General features: G+C 42.9%; 1 protein-coding gene across 1 annotated transcript; it reads right to left on the bottom strand.

Moving 5' to 3' along the window:
• Window positions 1-17318: 17318 nt before the first annotated feature.
• LOC120054404 (fucose-1-phosphate guanylyltransferase-like) lies at window positions 17319-20379 on the bottom strand. The gene is made up of 4 exons (XM_039001819.1): window positions 20141-20379; window positions 19805-19972; window positions 19192-19284; window positions 17319-19009 (listed from the first exon to the last, which is right to left on the bottom strand). Exons 1-4 carry the CDS (start codon window positions 20211-20213, stop codon window positions 17613-17615), a joined length of 1731 nt encoding a protein of 576 aa, XP_038857747.1. The 5' UTR covers window positions 20214-20379; the 3' UTR covers window positions 17319-17612.
• Window positions 20380-20694: the final 315 nt, after the last annotated feature.

The raw sequence follows: 20694 nt of genomic DNA, 5'->3' as shown, positions 1-20694 counted from the left end.
CTTTGAAAGTATAATTCAGTGGTTCTGCGACTCGCAAACACAATAGCTCACTGGCTAACACCGTTAAACAAGCTCGGAACGAACACCCACAAGCTTACTATCATAGGCTTCGTTCAGCTTACTTTGGTCTACTCACTGAAACAGGCATGGAAGACCTGTTACCTTTTAAACAAATGTTCCTGTCGAACATGTATCCTACCTTCATTACCTACTTGGGCCCTGCCGCCCACGTTGGCTTGCCTATCTTACAACTCAGAGAGCTTGCAAGCACAGCTTTTGAGGCATCAAAAGTTCACAACGCTAAGAGCCCTGACCACTCGGTTTTGAAGTTTGACCAGGAGCACTCACTCCAGCTAGAGGGTGCATTATCAGGTATTGGAGCGTTGAGAGATGACGCACAACAACAGTTTCTACCACGAAACCATGATTCCAATAACCTCCGCGGTCGAAATAACTGTAAAGTACGTCGCAATCAACATGACTACCGCTACAATCGACCTGTTCGCTACGTTCCTGCACCCAACCCACAAAAAGTGTCAGAGCACAAGGGTAACAAAGGGTTGAAGGACAATCAAAACGTAGACCAATGTTCTCCAGAAGTTCCACTACGGGAATAACTAAAGCGAGAACAATTTGAGAAAAGGGTAAAAGATAAGTCACAAGGACTAGACGGGGAATTACCGGACACCAGGTCCGCAGGAATTAACACCCATAGCAAGGACGTTAAAGTTCAAATTTCTCCCGCTCTCATTCAAGACCCTATCCAGGGCCCGCTTGATCAAGAAACAAGCCCCCGGGCTTTGTCTATAGACTCTGATACAAAGGTTGCGAAGAAAAAGGTCAAACGCTTCGTTAAAGCCAAGCCTACTCAAAATCTGAAAAGTCGATCTGCTTCCACCTTGAACAGAATTGACACTTCACGTTGTTGCGAACAATCACTCCACTTTGTGGGGAATATGTCCACTAACCACGAATCTAAACGCCCGTACCTGGAAACAGTCCTGGAGGATTGCTTAACTTGTCATGCCCTAATTGATTCGGGTGCGACAATATCACTCATCTCTCAAACATTGTTTGATGATCTAAAAAGGGCTTTGAAGCCAACTAAACGTTGGTTAAAAGTGGAACGATGCGACACTACACTTCGAGGGGTCACTCAGACTACCTCGGCTCTCACATTGAGAGTCATGCTGAAACTACACTTCAAGGACGTATCGCTCATTCACCCTGTGTATGTTACCAGCCTCGAAACTGTACCCCTGCTACTTGGAGCAGACTTGATGGATCGGTTACTCCCATTGATGGATTGGAAAACCAACCAGGTATGGTCACAGGCCACAGTGCCTTCTCCACTGACCACACTGTCTTCCCCTAACGCTAGCTGCAACGCAGTCAGTCACGAGGGATATCTGTCAAAAGCACCCCTTGGGAAAAAGACGTTTAAAAACCTCTTGGGGCAGAATCAGATCCAAGGAGATATTACGATATCTCGACACATTCCAACAGCCAACCTGATTGACCATTCTTTTCATGATTTCGAGCCAGCTGTCTCTGTTAATAAGCAACTTCCCTCCTCCGTGCAGTCGTGCAATATGGTAGTTGAGATGAACTCCTCTTGCCCTTCAGACATTTCCCCAAGCACTGTCGCCGTCTCAGCAAGAAAAACATCGATGCGCAGAGTATACTCTGCTTCCGATGATACACCTTCCGCTTTGTTGGGGACTGTCAACCCTTACAATGACACTAATGGCGTCAGTCCAGCAACTGACCCGATGATTCCCACTGGTGAAACACTTTGCGATATCACAGACCGATATCCTCGTCTCCGTTCGCAGGTACTGAAGAGGTTGCCACACGCGGACGCGGTGGTGACTGACATGCCTCGACAGCCACTGAGCGTTTTGAAGCACAAACACCAGGAAATTTGGTTGAAAGGTTACAGCCATTCTCATAACGCGGCCGCTGACAACTCGTACATAGGGTCCGATCTTTTCATTTGCGCCTCGGACACCAACACCACCCGCTGGTGGGGGGGTCCCGAGACACAAAGGGGGGGAATAGTAGCCCAGACCCATGATGAGCCTCATCGAGGCCGGTGGGGGGGGTCAAGACTACGGACAACACCGTACGAGGCCGCCAGAGCATAAATCAAATCTAGTTGTAAACTCCCCTATGAGAACATTGAGGAGCAGACAGGCCCCTAGACGGGGATTATCTTAGAGCACATCTAAAATACTACTGAGGTGTACCACACTGGTCGTAAAGGAAGTCCAGTTGACTTGTCCACCTCCAAAACAAATGGCAACAATAATCATTCCTTGCCATGTGTAGGTTCAACTACAATACAACTAGTAAAATGCTCCAATCATGTGTTCCGGTAGTATAATATTTCAGAATAAATCGGTAGGATAACTGGTCCCTTTGAGCACCAGTACCAATACCAGCAACAGTCAGTCTAGCTACAATCAGTAAGAAGGTTAGAGACCTAACCAATCAAATTACCCTTGACAATAGCGACATAGGAGTCACTCAGAGTGCAACACGGGGAAGGGAATCTCCAGTGCACTCTTCCAATGGTTAACACGCATGCCACTAATAAATAGAATCCGTCATTCAGGAGGAAAATTATTAGAATTATTAACCATGATCACACCACGTACGACTGGTCCAATACTTATAGTACTTCCGTCGTGAGGTTAGCTCCTCCGTGGATAACATAGCTATGAAATAGACTTCATACCTATCACCACTACAATAGTGGAAGACACAGTGACTTAATAAAAACTACTACAGACTCCCTCGACACCAACTCTGACTGACCTCCAGGCATTGACCTGAAAATTACCTGACTACGTCAGACTCATTCTGGACAAGTTGTAATCTGCCAGGATACTTGGTTTTCTTCCCTTGACATGCGCGCTTGTTTAAGCATAAACGCACATGCACAACGGAACATCCAATTAGGATTTATGCTAGGATCACTTAAGGGTCCAAGCAAAATATCAGCCTCAGTAAAGTTGAACATTTACTTCTAGGCCTTTGTCTCTACAGCACTCACCAGTTTTCTTCCCAGAAGTCCATAGGTCATCCCTGTAGACTGCCCAAACTAGTGCCTTCCAGCTGTAAAGTTATCATATAGTTATCAACTTAGGATAGTGCCTAAGCAACACACCAAGTAGGAAAACCCTAGATATGGCGTTAGAGACAATGCCATGATAGTCATTTTGCCAGAACATTGGACGTATATAGAATACAGTCCAATTAGATTATTTTTGTGTGAGAACTATATTTTGTATATTTTTTTTGTTTATGCTTTCATTCCTTTTCGGTTCAGTTCCTTTGACATTTAGGAAGTGATAGAGCCATAAACAACTTCCCCATACAACATTCACTTAGTGCCACAACGCCACTCATTGGGGAATGAATGTAATTATATATATATTTCATGAGTGTGTGTGCGTTGTTAACATCTGCCTAAGTTACTGCTCAGATCTTCCAGTCTGGACGACAACCAGACAACGGGTCCGGAACGGCGACCCCAAATCCGGACACCCACGGCCCATCCTTGTGGCGGCATGCCCGCTGTCAGAGAGCCTACCAAGGTAAACCACCAAGGGCGGGACCACAACGGCGATCACCAACCAGGACATCCCCTGGCCCTCCCTGGGGTACTTTGCAGCTTCCAGGGAACCTACCAAGGTACATCACTAGAAGGGACCGCAACGGCGATCACCAACCAGACATCAACTGCCATCCTTGTGGTGGACTGCTCCGCTTTCAGAGAAGCCTACCAAGTTCAACCAGCAGAGGGGACTGCAATGAAGATCTACAAACAGGACACCACGTGTTCATGATTTTATGTTGATTTGTAACTTGCAGGACAAACAAGATCCAAACCACCAGGGGGGGTATGTCATGATGTTGCCTGCTTGGGTATTGCAAACCCCATCCCCCTCTCCCTGCCTCTCCCTTTCCACCACAACCCGTGCGGTGATCACAGAGACGCCGTAAATTCCTGAGAATCTCCTCATGGCCAAACAGTATTAAGAGAGAGGGTAAACTTTCAGGACAAAGGAATTTTCTCCCACCTCACAGAACTTGAGGTACGAACATATTTCATGTTCCTGCAAAAGTATAAAAGATCGGTGAGGAGTCCAGCTATTAACATGCCCATTGGCCACCACGTGGGAAACTCATGAGAGACTGTGGGACTACATTACCATACCGCTGTTTATATAATAACCTCAGATATGAGGTTTACATCTGTTTGCAGTATAAAATGAATGAGTGAGTATGATACTGTTTGTATAATTGTGTAATATGATTTTGGACTGTTTAATTAAGAAAAATACAAATCCCTTTTTTGATTTGAACTAAACCCGAGGACCCGCCCCTGAGCCAGTTGCGTCAGACATCCAAGGACAGCCCCTTCCTGCTATCTGAATAAAAGTCGACTCTGAGAAATTACCATTAGACCATGTTTTCTCTCCATGGGGAGAACGAAGGTTAAGGTAACATTGCTGAATCTTTAACCATACCACGTGGTTAAACTCTTATACGAATAAGAACAAGTTTCGATATTGACTACTAGTCTGCAGCTAGGAATTCGGTATCATTGAACGCGAAGAAAGACAACCGCCGAAACAATCATTCTATAACGAATGTCACTCTGAACTATCCACAATAGCCAAGACAGAGACCTACGAATCTCCAACAGAAACAAACTTCTCTCCAACGATCAAGACGACACACACCGAGCGTAAATATATATATATTGATTGCAATTGTTCCCGAATGAGTGAGCGTTCATGTGTAAGGATTAGCATGTCAATTGTTATAAAGAGTATACTCTGTAGTGACTTCTGAATCGACCCCCCCCCCCCCCCCCCCCTTCTCCCTTTTGTCTAACGAGCCGCCATGCCGGTTCAGCCACTAGGGCATATTTCTCCCATTTCATGTAACTATTTTTAAGTTTGTTTGTTTATGCATTTCTGTGAATTAATTAGTTAGTAATAAATAAATGATTTAAGACAATTGATGTATGGATGACTCATAGTGAAGACTGGGTTCGTGCAGATAATCAACAATTTACGACGTTTGGAATGAGACTAACGTGAGGTAAAAATAAATAAATCATTAATCAGAAGACTATTGATCAGATATGAAAATATCTGAAAGGTTATATTGGGAAATTATAACTTTATAATCTAATAACTTTCCCTGGTGCCCTCGAATTCATAGTTAATTAGTTACGTTATTACTCAAGTGATCGCGTAATCCCTAATTACAGGAATCTTTGATAAAAACTATAAGTCTTCAATTTAACGATAGCAAAGACACGACAATGGAGAGGAAGTACTTTGCGATGAAGTTAGGCCCACATGTGACAGCCTTAAAGTGGACAACAGACTGAAATAATGGTCTCCAGCAGTCCTGGAAGATCACACTCAATTGAGTGAAGAGCTGTAGGGGGAAGCCTGGTTTCGGGGTGCTGTCACTGCCGACGGTGATGTTTAGCAGAACATATGCGTCAGATTCATACTCACACTAGCAGGTTTCTCACATTGGCTGGATGGATGGATGGATGGTGAATGTTCCCTAAATCTACGTTCGTCAGCGACGGGTGAACGCAAATTCTGAAGTTTGCATGAGTGGATTATTTACCAGTAATAGGGTCTCTAAGCTTTGCAGGCCAAATAAACTGTTGGGAGATCTTGTTATCCCCTAGGTCTAGGAATCCCAATTCACCAAGTCCCGTAAATGTAAAGTCCACAGTAGTGGTGATTTGATAGCGTCTTAAATCCAGCCATTTTGAATTTATCAAGCCACAGAAGTTATCTGAGTGATGTTTGCTAAAGGATAGTCTTGAAACAAAAGTATCTTCAACCGTGTGACAGGAATCGTCTGAGTGTCACAAAGCTAATTTCACTCGGGAGCTCAGAAGGGATATCATTGAAATCGTGTTGGTGAGATTCGTTAAATGATGGATCAAGATCAGATTAACACGGGCCTTAACACCATCAGGAAAATTCAAGCTGAGTACCTGTACCCCTTGACAGTTTTTCCACTGCAGACGATCGAGTAGTTCCCAATTTCATGGTTCCATAAATCAAGTTTTGTGATTGAAAGTGTCAACACTGTTTCAAAAACAGACTCAAAGGAAATTATTTTCTCATTGAAAGAGAAAAAACCCAGTCTGTTTATACCAGACTGCAAAACTGCATCTGTAGCTCATTGGGCAAATTGTTTTCAAAACATCTGAATGCAAATTTTTCTAACCGGCGTGCATTACTGAAAGAAAAAATCACTTCTTGAAGACGATAGAAATCTATCAAGGAAGCTCAATAACAGTTCCGTTGGTGTCAGAGCAGTTTTGGTGCCTATCTCAAATAAAGTCCAGGGGCCTCGTTTATTTAAAAAAAATCTTAGATTTATACCTGAACTTAGTCGTAAGATCATTTCCGACGGTGTGCTTGCATTCGATTCATAAAAGATACTGAGCATAAAAAACCTAGCTTACGCAGGTTCTAAGAAGCCCGTTTGTAATTTACGCACCTGTGATCTTTAAATCTGAAATTATCTTAAAATTGGCGGCACCTGAACGTCCCTTACAATCAGCGATTTTCCCTTATAGAATGCTAGCACAAATGAGGGTTTAGTCAGGAATAGCCATGGACCAAAAGAGAAAAGCAAACTTTTTGGAAGATGAGATCAAGGCGATGGTAGAGGAGATTGAAGACAGGCAACACATATTCAGTGGACTAAATAGTGGGTTGACAAACAAAGCTAAACAGGTAGCTTGGGAGTCTGTCGCCGCTGCAGTGAACGAGGTGGGGCAGCAAGACAGAACTGTGGCTGATGTGAAAAAGTAATGGTCTGACCTTAAACTGCTTGATTCATGATGATGACTGCTAGCTAAGATTTTGAAAGTATGATGTTGACATGTTCAGTCCAATCAAAGCTACTGTAGATATAACGTGATTTGACATCATTTTATCTGTGGCCAATGACCTTGAGCCTTCTTGGATGGGCACTTCTAATGTAACTCTAGGGCAGCACCCATAGATTGTGCATTGCCTTCGTGTCCCCATGAGTGACAGAACATTGATTCAATCATGGCGCAACTAGATAACATTACCAACCCCTACACTCCGTATTTTCCGCTGGCTGCCCCACCACCACAGAAAGCACTGAGCTAGGCTGAAACACCTGCATTTTGAAGCTGCCTTACTCAAGAAAGCAAAAAAGAGACCAAGTTTGTATACAACTTTATTAACTCAATTATTATTTATTTTTTACATTGTTCGCAAACTGATATGTGACACGTATTAATGCCAAAATAACATGCAAAACAGGCAAGATTTTTAATTGTTGTTAATAAAAATAAATAAAAATTGCTAAGCAGGTGGCGCTCAAAAAAGGTGGGGCACTGCCCTGAATGACGGGTCACCATTTCCCAGTTCATACCTCAGATAGTACCTTTATTACATATACTGTAGTCCACAAGTACAATGTACCTCTACCATAAACCACTTAAAGCGGTTCAACATTTCCACTTACGTGTGGTCAAATCTTCCAACCTTCAATTTTTTCCAGAAATGTAACATTATTCTGGCTTGCAAAGTGATGTGTAATTCCTTTTTGGAATCCAGCTAGAGTAAGGATATCCAACAGTTGGAATTTTTATTCACCCTCAAACTGCATTCATAATGACTACCAGGGTTAGGGACATTGTGAGGAACCTACCTAAAAAAAAAATAAAAAAAATCGAACTAACTGAATGGATTAGTTTACACATTTTTATTTGTCTTTGTGTAGCATAAGATTAATCAATCAATGTACATGCAAAAACACAGATATTAAAAAAATATTTTTTTAAATCTACCTGCAGGTTTGAAGTGTTTATCTGACTGGATAAAAAAATATACAGTTGAAGTTGGAGGTTTACATATACCTTAGCCAAATACATTTAAACTCAGTTTTTTACAATTCCTGACATTTAATCCTAGTAAAAATTCCCTGTCTTAGGTAAATTAGGATCACCAGTTTATTTTAAGAATGTGAAATGTCAGAATAATAGTAGAGAGAATGATTTATTTCAGCTTTTATTTCTTTCATCACATTCCCAGTGGGTCAGAAGTCTACATACACTCAATTAGTATTTGGTAGCATTTCCTTTAAATTGTTTAACTTGGGTCAAACGTTTTGGGTAGCCTTCCACAAGCTTCCAACAATAAGTTGGGTGAATTTTGGCACATTCCTCCTGACAGAGCTGGTGTAACTGAGTCAGGTTTGTAGGCCTCCTTGCTCGCACACGCTTTTTCAGTTCTGCCTACACATTTTCTGTGGGATTGAGGTCAGGGCTTTGTGTTGGCCACTCCAATACCTTGACTTTGTTGTCCTTAAGCCATTTTGCCACAACTTTGGAAGTATGCTTGGGGTCATTGTCCATTTGGAAGACCCATTTGCGACCAATCTTTAACTTCCTGACTGATGTCTTGAGATGTTGCTTCAATATATCCACATCATTTCCTGTCTCATGATGCCATCTATTTTGTGAAGTGCACTAGTCCCTCCTGCAGCAAAGCACCCCCACAACATGATGCTGCCACCCCCGTGCTTCACGGTTGGGGTGGTGTTCTTCGGCTTGCAAGCCTCCCCCTTTTTCCTCCAAACATAACGATGGTCATTATGGCCAAACAGTTCTATTTTTGTTTCATCAGACCACACTGTCCCCATGTGCAGTTGCAAACCGTAGTCTGGCTTTTTTATGGTGGTTTTGGAGCAGTGGCTTCTTCTTTGCTGAGCAGTCTTTCAGGTTATGTCGATACAGGACAAATTTTACTGTGGATATAGATACTTTTGTACCTGTTTCCTCCAGCATCTTCACAAGGTACTTTGCTGTTCTTCTGGGATTGATTTGCACTTTTTGCACCAAAGTATGTTCATCTCTAGGAGACAAAAGGCGTCTCCTTCCTGAGCGGTATGACGGCTGCGTGGTCCCATGGTGTTTATACTTTCATACTATTGTTTGTACAGATGATCGTGGTATCTTCAGACGTTTGGAAATTGCTCCCAAGGATGAACCAGACTTGTGGAGGTCTACAATTTTTTTTCTGAGGTCTTGGCTGATTTTTTTAGATTTTCCCATGATGTCAAGCAAAGAGTCACTGAGTTTGAAGGTAGGCCTTGAAAAACATCCACAGGTACACCTCCAATTGACTCAAATGATGTCAATTAGCCCATCAGAAGCTTCTAAAGCCATAATTTTCTGGAATTTTCCAAGTTGTTTAAAGGCACAATCAACTTAGTATATGTAAACTTCTGACCCACTGGATTTGTGATACAGTGAATTATAAGTGAAATAATCTGTCTGTAAACAAATGTTGGAATAATTACTTGTGTCATGCACACAGTAGATGTCCTAACCGACTTGCCAAAACTATAGTTTGCAAACAAGAAATTTGTGGAGTGGTTGAAAAACGAGTTTTAATGACTCCAACCTAAGTGTATGTAAACTTCCGACTTCAACTGTATATATATTTAAATGCCCCCCCCCCCACACTTCTAAAACCAAAGTTACGCCCCTGATTATTATGGTTCAAATGTGCTTTTTTAGGGTACCACCCCAATATGTACAGTACCAGTCAAAAGTTTGGACACACCTACTCATTCAAGGTTTTTTCTTTATTTGTACTATTTCCTACATTGTAGAATAATAGTGAAGGCATCAAAACTATGAAATAACACATACTGTATGGAATCATGTAGTAACTAAAAAAGTGTTAAACAAATCAAAATGTATTTTAGATGTGAAATTCTTCAAAGTAGCCACCTGTTGCCTTGATGACAGCTTTGCACACGCTTGACAATCTACTGGCAAATCCTTTTCAATCCTTGAAATTAAGAGAAATTATAGATAAAACGTATCAGTGCTCATCGGCCAAAAACATTACACAACATGTTGGAAATCAACAATTAAACAATGACTGGTTTGGAAGGAATTAGTGGCTAACTGCAAGCTTTGAAAAGCAATCACAAGCCTGCTATTCAGTGGAGTGGGTGTGTGGTCCAAGTCTGGGTTTAAAGGTCTCTTCTCCAATCTTAAAAGGATAAACATTCAACATTGGCCATGCTTTCAATCCAGCATGACTTCTGCCGTGCTCAAAACAACTGGAAACTTGGAACTGGGAAATCTCAGACTTCAGTGAGTTCAAGACAAACTGGGAACTCGGAAAATAACAAGCTCCGATTGGGAAAAAATATTTTAAACGGTCACCCAATTTGGAATTGCAAGTCGGGTCTCTCTCTCTAGAGCTCTGACATCATCATGATTTGACCTTGTAAGCACCATAAATCCAGAGAATGCCAGACTTTGATGACAAAGTTAACCCACTAAAGACCACCTTGACACAAACCAGGGTGTCTGTAGTGACACCTCTTGCACTGATATGCAGTGCCTTAGACCACTGAGCCACTCAGGAGCTCCTGAGAGTTTAGCTTGGTGTTTAATATATTGATTACCAATAATTAGGAGAAACACTCTACTGAGTGACATAGCAACAGTGGGCTCCTGAGTGGTGCAGTGGTCTAAGGCACTGCATCTCAGTGCAAGAGGTGTCACTACAGTCCCTGGTTTGAATCCAGGCTGTATCACATCTAGCTGTGATTGGGAGTCCCATAGGGTGGTGTGCAATTGACCCAGCATTGTCTGAGTTTGGCAGGGGTAGGCTGTCATTGTAAATAAGAATTTGTTCTTAACTGACATGCCTAGTTAAATAAAGTATCCAGGGAGTTTCAGAGAACATTTTCTTTTTTTTTACATTGGCTTGTTGTACCATATTATTTTATTTGGTAGACACTCTGTAATAAGTCCCATAGCAACAGTAACCAGTGAACCGGTGAGTGAGTCACTGCCAGCTGACAGGGATGTGACGTGCTGCTGGGACGATGGATTACGCAGAGTGTGTGTATGTGCATGTGTATATGTGTGTGTGTGTGTATCAGCTGAAGTGCTGGGGTACTTTTAGTCATGCTTTTGATCTTGCCCAGGGGGGGACAGCACAGACACGTAGGACCAATCTGAAAGAGTAGTGACAAGATAGACAGGATGTTCACTGAAACACCCATGTTTTCTGCTCAAACCATGCTCAACATTAGCCTGATCCCAGATCTGTCTGTGCTATCACAAGGTTGTCAAGAGAGCAGAAACAGACAGGCGACCAAGCTAGCTCAACATCTATTCCTTTGAAGAAAATCACATATTTACTTCTGTTGTATGAGTACTCTTGGTAATGTGTTATCTTAGACTTAAACATGAATAATGTTAATAGGCAACATCCTCTCCTTTACAACAGATATGTAAACTGCGTTTATTTTCAGCAAACTTAACATGTGTAAATATTTGTATGAACATAACAAGATTCAACAACTGAGACATTAACTGAACAAGTTCCACAGACAAGTGACTAACAGAAATGGAATAATGTGTCCCTGAACAAAGGGGGGGTCAAAATCAAAAGTAACAGTCAGTATCTGGTGTGGCCACCAGCTGCATTAAGTACTGCAGTGCATCTCCTCCTCATGGACTACACCAGATTTGCCAGTTCTTGCTGTGAGATGTTACCCCACTTTTCCACCAAGGCACCTGCAAGTTCCTGGACATTTCTGGGGGGAATGGCCCTGAACCTCACCTTCCGATCCAACAGGTCCCAGATGCGCTCAATGGGATTGAGATCCGGGCTCTTCGCTGGCCATGGCAGAACACTGACATTCCTGTCCTGCAGGAAATCACGCACAGAATGAGCAGTATGGCTGGTGGCATTGTCATGCTGGAGGGTCATGTCAGGATGAGCCTGCAGGTTGGGTACCACATGAGGGAGGAGGATGTCTTCCCTGTAACGCACAGCATTGAGATTGCCTCCAATGACAACAAGTTCAGTCCGATGATGCTGTGACACACCACCCCAGACCATGACGGACCCTCCACTTCCAAATCAATCCCGCTCCAGACTACAGTCCTCGGTGTAAAACTCATTCCTTCGACGATAAACGCGAATCCGACCATCACCCCTGGTGAGACAAAACCGCGACTCATCAGTGAAGAGCACTTTTTGCCAGTCCTGTCATGCCTCCTTGCAGCATGCCTAAGGCACGTTCACACAGATGAGCAGGGACCCTGTGCATCTTTCTTTTAAAAAGGCCTCTTTAGTGTCTTAAGTTTTCATAACTGTGACCTTAATTGCCTACTGTCTGTAAGCTGTTAGTGTCTTAACGACCGTTCCACAGGTGTGTGTTCATTAATTGTTTATGGTTCATTGAACAAGCATGGGAAACAGTGTTAAAACCCTTTACAATGAAGATCTGTGAAGTTATTTGGATATTAACTAATTATCTTTGAAGACAGGGTCCTGAAAAAGGGACATTTCTTGTTTTGTTGAGTTTAGCATTAGATATACATTATATACACTCCATGACCAAAAATATGTGCTCACCTGTTTCTGTGTAGCTCAGTTGGTAGAGCATGCTGCTTGCAATGCCAGGGTTGTGGGTTTGATTCCCACAGGGGACCAGAATGATTTTTTTTTTTTTTTTTTTTTTTTATGTAGGCACTCACTACTTACTGTAAGTTCCTCTGGATAAGAGTGTCTGCTAAAAAACAAATGCTCATCAAATGTCTCATTCCAAAATCATGGGCATTAATTTGGACTTGGTCCAAATCCCAAAGGTGTTTGGTGTGGTTAAGGTCAGGGCTCTGTGCAGGCCAGTCAAGTTCTTCCACACTGATCTCAACAAACCATTTCTGTATGGACCTCGCTTTGTGCACGAGGGCATTGTCATGCTGAAACAGGAAAGGGCCTTCCCCAAACTGTTGAAACAAAAGATGGAAGCACAGAATAGTTTAGAATGTCGCTGTAGCGTGAAGATTTCCCTTTACTGGAATGAAGGGGCCTAGCCCTTAACATGAAAAACAGTTCCAGACCATTATTCCTCCTCCACCAAACTTTACAGTTGGCATGCATTCGGGCAGTGAGCGATTTCCTGGCATCCGCCAAACCCAGATTCGTCCATCAGACTGCCAGATGGTGAAGTGTGATTCATAACTCCAGAGAACGAGTTTCCACTGCTCCAGAGTCCAATGGCGGTGAGCTTTACACCACTCCAGCTAACATTTGGCATTGCACATTGTGATCTTAGGCTTGTGTGCGGCTGCTCGGCCATGGAAACCCATTTCATGAATCTCCCGACGAACAGTTCTTGTGCTTACGTTGCTTCCAGAGGCAGTTTGGAACTCGGTATTGAGTGTTGCAAAAGACAGTCAATTTTTACATGCTTCAGCTCTCGGCAGTCCCGCTCTGTAAGCTTGTGTGGCCTACCAATTTACAGTTGAGCCGTTGTTGCTCCTAGACATTTCTACTTCACAATAACAGTGACGGGGCAGCTCTAGCAGGGGAAAATTTTGACGAACTGACTTCGTCCTATGATGGTGCATCCTATGATGGTGCCACATTGAAAGTCACTGAACTCTTCAGTAAGGCCATTCTACTGCCAATGTTTGTCTATTGAGATTACATGACCGTGTGCTCAATTTTATACCTCTGTCAGCAACAGGTGTGGCTAAAATAGCCGAATCTACTACTTTGAAGGGGTGTCCACATCCTTTTGTATATATAGTGTATAATATCAGATAGAGAACATTAGTCAGTCAGTGAGTATGACAGAGTATCCCAGTGACCCCCTTCTCCTCCACTCATCTCCTCCGGGCTGGTAGTACTCATTGCAAGGGGAGTCATCCAGGGGACGCTTGTAGTGTTTGAGCAGAGTGTTTGGCATGACAATGAGTGACAAGGAGTTGACATGATAGCACAAACAGATCAGGGATCTGGCTAAATCTGTACTGCTGATTCCCTGAAACCTCAGGACAGGACACACTCTAGGCATTTTATCAGGAAAGAAAAATAGGACAATAATGTGTGATATTTGATGTGACTTGTGCTCCACCATGTGGCAACACCATAAAATATCCCCATGCATCACAATCACTGTATGAAAGGCCAAAACGCTGTCATGTTTTGGCAATAGGATATTAACAGTAATTGGTCATTCATACCACCAAATATGCAGCAGAGACGCAACAGGGACAGCCCACTCCCTGTCCGGTAATTGAAGTTCACCTTTTGGGGAGCTTAATCAGAGCTGAGCAGTACAAATACAACATACTGTAAATCGAGTGTAAAAACGTATAATTCCAATAGTTATTACATTGTACTTTACACTGTAATAAGGACACTCACGTAAAACATAATCAATGCCATTAAAATATAATATATTTAATAAAACATATACCAATAGTAATAATCATCCCAGAATACGTTTTTTACACAACTGTTGCAAAAACTTTGGACATTGTCTAGAAATATGAAATGTACATGGAGACAGGGCATGAGTCTCATATTATTTCTGTGATGTTATGATGATGCGATATCATGACATGTGAAAGACTAGGAATAGGGATGAATGCATCACTTTAGTCACAGAGAGCTACTGTTTCCTGAAAACCAGTTTGAGGTCTATCAGCTCTCTGTCTTTGATGCGTAGGTAATCCTCAAGCCTCTCGATGATCACGCAGTATGACTCACTCAGCTTCTTCCACTCATCTTAATATGAGTTAGCATTATACATTGTTAGCCTGCTTTACTGAGTTACAGTGCATTCGGAAAGTATTCAGACCCCTTGACTTTTGCCACATTTTGTTACATAACAGACTTATTCTAAAATAGATTTTAAAAAACATTTTCCTCAGCAATCTATACACAATACCCCATAATGACAAAGCGAAAGCAGGTTTAGAATTTTTTGCAAATGTATTACAAATGAAAAACAGAAATACCTTATTTACATACGTATTCAGATTCTTTGCTATGAGACTTGAAATTGATCTCAGGTGCATCCTGTTTCCATTGATAATCCTTGAGATGTTTCTACAACTTGATTGGAGTCCACCTGTGGTAAATTCAATTGATTGGACATGATTTGGAAAGGCACACACCTGTCTATATAAGGTCACACATTTGACTGTGCATGTGAGAGCAAAAACCAAGCCATGAGGTTGAAGGAATTGTCTGCAGCGCTCCGAGACAGGATTGAGTCGACGAAAAGATCTGTGGAAGGGTACCAAAATATATCTGCAGCATTGAAGGTCACCAAGAACACAGTAGCCTCCATCATTCTTAAATGGAAGAAGTTTGGAACCACCAAGACTCTTCCTAGAGCTGGCCGCCCGGCCAAACTGAGCAATCGGTGGAGAAGGGCCTTGGTCAGGGAGGCGACCAACAGTGGTGGAAAAAGTACCCAATTGTCATACTTGAGTAAAAGTAAAGATAAAAGTGAAAGTCACCCTGTAAAATAGTACTTGAGTAAAAGTCTAAAAGTATTTGGTTATAAATATACTTAAGTAACAAAAGTAAAAGTATAAATAATTTCAAATTCCTTATATTAAAACACACCAGACAGCATGATCTTCTTGTTTTTTTAAATTTACCTATAGCCAGGGGCACACTCCAACACTCACACATAATTTACAAACTAAGCATTTGTGTTTAGTGAGTCCACCAGATCAGAGGCAGTAGGAATAGGCAGGGATATTCTCTTGATAAGTGTGTGAAATGGACCATTTTCCTGTCAAAATGTAATGAGTACTTTTAGGTGTCAGGGAAAGTGTATGGAGTAAAAATGATATAATTTTCTTTAGGAATGTAGTGGAGTAAAAGTAAAAGTTGTCAAAAATATAAATAGTTCAGTGAAGTACAGATACCACCAAAAACGACTTAAGTAGTACTTTAAAGTATTTTTATTTAAGTACTTTACACCTCTGGTGACCAAGAACCCAATGGTCACTCTGACAGAGCTCCAGAGTTCCTCTGTGGAGATGGGAGAACCTTCCAGAAGGACAACCATCTCTGCAGCACGCCACCAATCAGGCCTTTATGGTAGTGGCCAGACGGAAGTCACTCTTCAGTAAAAGACACATGACAGTCCTCTTGGAGTTTGCCAAAAGGCACCTAAAGACTCTCAGACCATGAAAAACAAGATTCTCTGGTCTGATGAAACCAAGATTGAATTCTTTGGCCTGAATGCCAAGCATCACGTCTGGAGGAAACCTAGCACCATCCCTACGGTGAAGCATGGGGGTGGCAGCATTATGCTGTGGGGATGTTTTTCAGTAGCAGGGACTGGGAGACTAGTCAGGATTGAGGCAAAGATGAACGGTGCAAAGTACTGAGGGTTCCTTGATGAAAACCTGCTCCAGAGCCCTCAGGACCTCAGACTGGTGGATATCTGATATTCTCTCTGGGGAAACCAAACAATCATACCAGCATGACATCATAGACTAGAAACTTGCCTCCGAATGAATGCCGATAGGCCACTACCTATATATTACTGTGTAGCATTGTTTCTCCAACTCCTGTCCTCGAGTACCCCCAACAGCACACACTTTTGTTGTGGGCCCCGCCCAGACAAACTCACCTGATTCAACTCATCCAGGGCTTGATGATTAGTTGACAAGTTGAATCAAGTGAGTTTGTCCAGGGCTACAACAAAATTGTGTGCCTTTGGGGGTACTCAAGGACTGGAGTTGGGAACCACTGCTGCAGGGCCGGCTCCAGGCATAAGCGACAGTCGGGGCTCAACTTACTGTTGAGTTAGAATAGTAGCATACACAAGATGCAAGTTCGAAATGTGGTTGTGCATCAGCAGTTTTCCTCTTGTTTTTTTCAGTCACTCAATTAACCATGTCATCTGACAATTTTTAAATTGATATATTAATCTAGTCAGTTTGCTAATCTTGTAGTAATCATAGCCGAATTACCGACCGGGCAAGCAGGGCACGTGCCCAGGGGCCCTGACCTCCAGGGGGCCCATACTGATTTTGTTCATCACTCTCACTCAGATATCATTAACATGGAATAAGTAATGTGTAGAATTTCAGGAAATTAGCTTTAAAACTGCAGATAATTCTCTCTGCCCCATTGCAAAATTAGTAGAACTGCAGAAAACTTGCTTTAAAACATCAAATGTTCTCTCCGTTGTCAAGAGGGGGGCCACCAAAAATAATTGCTCACTTGGTGGGGGGCCCCCAACCAAATCTTGCTTCATAGGGCCCCCAAAAGGCTAGAGCTGGCACTGCGCTGCTGTACAGGATGTCAAAAGCTGTCCCTTGCACTTGCGCTCTAAAATTGAGCACAGTACCAGAATCTATTTTAATTCTGAGGAAAGTGTCCCACACCAGCATAGGACAATGAAGAGACAAACACAAATTTCAAATATTTTTTGTCATTATTACAAAATGGATCGTCTTACCCAATAATTTCCCCATAGACAATTTTTTTTAATACAACAGAAATAACATCTTTGTAACAAAAAAAGCTACATCCAAATGTCCCGTTTGTATCAAACAGCTGATCCAACCATTGTACCTGAATGCTACCAAATGCCCACCACATTGTATCCCTACTTCTGTTCAATTTAACACACAATCCTTCCCATCATGATTACAAAAGGCACAATGGTATTACAATCAATAGTAGCCTAGTTATCACTATAGATCACAGTCAGCTCCATTTCTTCATCTTTACATCCTCCATTAGTTTCTTCCTGTACTTGAGCATCTCCTCCAAGTTTTTACATTGCAGGGCCTCCTGTAGAGACATCAGCTTGGTGCCTGGGGGCAACGTGATAGTGGACCCGCCGGGCTGCAGCATCTCCAGAGTCAGGGAGAACGAGTCGCGCATGTCCGGGCACACAGGGAAGAGACAGGCGTTCCAAAGACTACAACTCGATGTGTCACCAGAAAACCTCAGGCTCTCGGGACTCAGGCCCCACTTGGCCAGGCACTCGACCAAACTGTCCCCGAACAGGTTCAAGCTCTCCATATTCGCAGGGGCCCCCACGCTCTTCTTGAGGTTGTCCTCGATGCCGAAGGCGACGGTAACAAAACAGGTTTGGCCCTCCCGGTTCACGCAGAGGGAGTGCATGAAGGTTCCATCAGGCACCTTCAGGCCCGCACCTACCCAGCAGCCGCTGACAATGGTCCGCCCGCCAACATGAGCGCCGGCCTCCAGCCTACAGTACTCTACCACCGAGCCTGGTGTTAAAGAGCAGCCGGGCTTCACGTCACTGTGCATCGCACAGCAGACCTTACAGCTAAAGTTTTGGCTGTAGCCTAGCACCTTGTATAGTCCCAGCTCACCCCTCAGGCACGGGTCCTCTGTGAGGTAGAAGAGGTACTCTGTGGTGGTGCCGATGTGGTAAAACTTGGAGTGGTTGAGAGCCACCAGGTTGAGCGGGGTTCCCTTAAGGCAGTGGAAGATCTTCTGACGCATCTCCACCAGGTTGCTCTCCTGCTTGGTGACGTTGACAGTGTTGTTGGTGTAAGCCACCGTGGCTTGGGGACCCAGGGCCTGAAGGAAGTCCCCATAGGCATCTATCTCACAGCCCAAAGGACCCACTTCTCGGAATAGACTAAGCAATGACATTGCAGTGTTGTAATCTACATAATATGTACTGTCTGTGTACACAAACTCTGCATCACTCAGAAGTGACATACAGCTATCCTGGTTCTTACACACAGCACCATTTTCGTGCATCTTCTTGACGCTAGGTTTGTGCAGAAAATGGAGGCAGGTCCTGTATTCCATGTCAGCCAATACAGACTTCTCCTTCTGGTCCAGCACAAATACTCCATGGGTTGTTCCAATGGAGATGGGGGAGGGATGGGCTAGAGCGGTGAACCCAGACCTGTCAAACCTGATGTTCTCATCCTCCGCTATGCTGTAGAGCTCTATGCAATCCGCACTGGTCACCAGCACACCCGGTTTCATGTGCTTGGGGAAATCCACAAACACGGCCAGTTTGAGCTCTAGCATCTGGTAAAGAGGGTCACCCAGGGGTATGGGGGTGAAGATTTTCCCCAGGGCACTGGCATTGGGCAAACGCTGACTGAATCCACCTAGGAAAATCAAAGTTATTTGAAAACAGTCAAAAATATACACCATTTAGCAGTTACCTACAATAGACTTACAGTAGTGCTTGCATAATTATTTTAAATAATATAGGCCTATCTTACATTTATATCACTTTCAAATAATTTCCAACTAATATACAGTTTTACAATGTAATGAGCGATTATACCTGCATGAATCAGAAGGACCCTGTATCCACCCAGCGCCTTCCCATAGATGTCTTCCAGCCGTTGCAGAGAGTACAGTGTTGCGCCTCCGTTTCCTGCGAGAGAAGTTCAATTCAGTCAAAGTGAAATGCTTCAGTGAAATTAGGGGCAGTATGTATCAAGGTTCTCCGAGTAGGAATCTAGGATCAGGTCCGCCTTGTCCATGTAATCTTATTCAGTGTGATTCAAAAGGCAAAACTGGGTTGGTATAATTTGTGGAACGTTCCAACGAGAATCTGTACCAAAAACTTCGTAAATAACAAGGTCGTCAACAAACAACGCATTCAAAGTTGTATAGCGGCCCAATGAGACACCGGGTAGGGAGAGGGCTATTTCATTCCATTTTTCACTCACCATGTTTATTCCGAAAATGTCTGTTCTCACTCTGGTAGCCTATGGACAAACATTAAGAATAAGCTACGTGGTGAGTTGATCGTGCTACTTTGTATGCGTTGTTTGTTGGCAACCTTGTACTTTACGTTTTTAGAACAGATTCCTGTTGGAACGTTCCACAAATTATACCCACCCGGCAAAACTGGTCCATAATCAGCACAAATCAGGGTGGGTTATCCTCACCTATTTTGGCTCCAGGTGGATCTGAGAACACGTGATATGAAATGCCAAGTGGGATCTCTTTCCTCTCAAGTTTCTCTGAGATCTGAAGCTCGTATGCTTCTCTCTGGTTGTCATCTACAGCGGTTAAAACAACTAGATCCCAAAACTCTCCAGGTTGCACCTGCTTACCTAAATGACAAGCAAACATGACTTAAATGACACTGATAGCCTAAGACTGGTGACTAGGCTACTACTGCCTATCAATCAATCAGCCAATCAAATTTTGTAGAAGTCACTATCCTAAAGCTTTTACATTGAACCCTTACAGTTTGAATAGTTACAATAGGCTACACTTACCACGTAATGTATCGAATCTCTCAAGTTTCTCCATTGTTGCAATTTGCAACTTTTTACTTCCTTGTTCGTTCATTCTCCTGGCTCAAAGTCAAGTGGTCTAATGCATACGAAACGGGCGTCCGCAGAACAACTAACATCACATTTGCGTCATTCAATTTTTAAATGTAGCCTATTCAGTTCTTGTGGATATGGAATGGATTGAAATTTAAATGCTCTGACTCGAAACTGGTGCAGTGATGTCACCTGCCTAATTTCCGGGTTTGGTCACATGGTTATTATTATGCCCGAGGGCTACAATCAGAGACAGAAGAGGATGCGAGACACCCCACTCCCTCATTTTCTTCTCGTTCATATACATTCAAAGAACTAAGTAGACCAGGCCCAGCTGCTATCGCATTGGTGTCTATGGGACCTTAAGTAGACCGGAAATTATACATTTTATTCAATGGTAAAGGACATCTTTATTTATCCACAATGTTGTACAAGACTGCAAAAAAGTAGCCATTCTGTCTGGCAGCGAGAGACTAGTTACAAAGTAACTAATTATTTAATCG

This window comes from Salvelinus namaycush, chromosome 10 (assembly GCF_016432855.1).
Source record: "Salvelinus namaycush isolate Seneca chromosome 10, SaNama_1.0, whole genome shotgun sequence".
Classification (NCBI taxonomy): Eukaryota; Metazoa; Chordata; class Actinopteri; order Salmoniformes; family Salmonidae; genus Salvelinus; species Salvelinus namaycush.
This window is presented reverse-complemented; position numbering and strand designations above follow the sequence as displayed.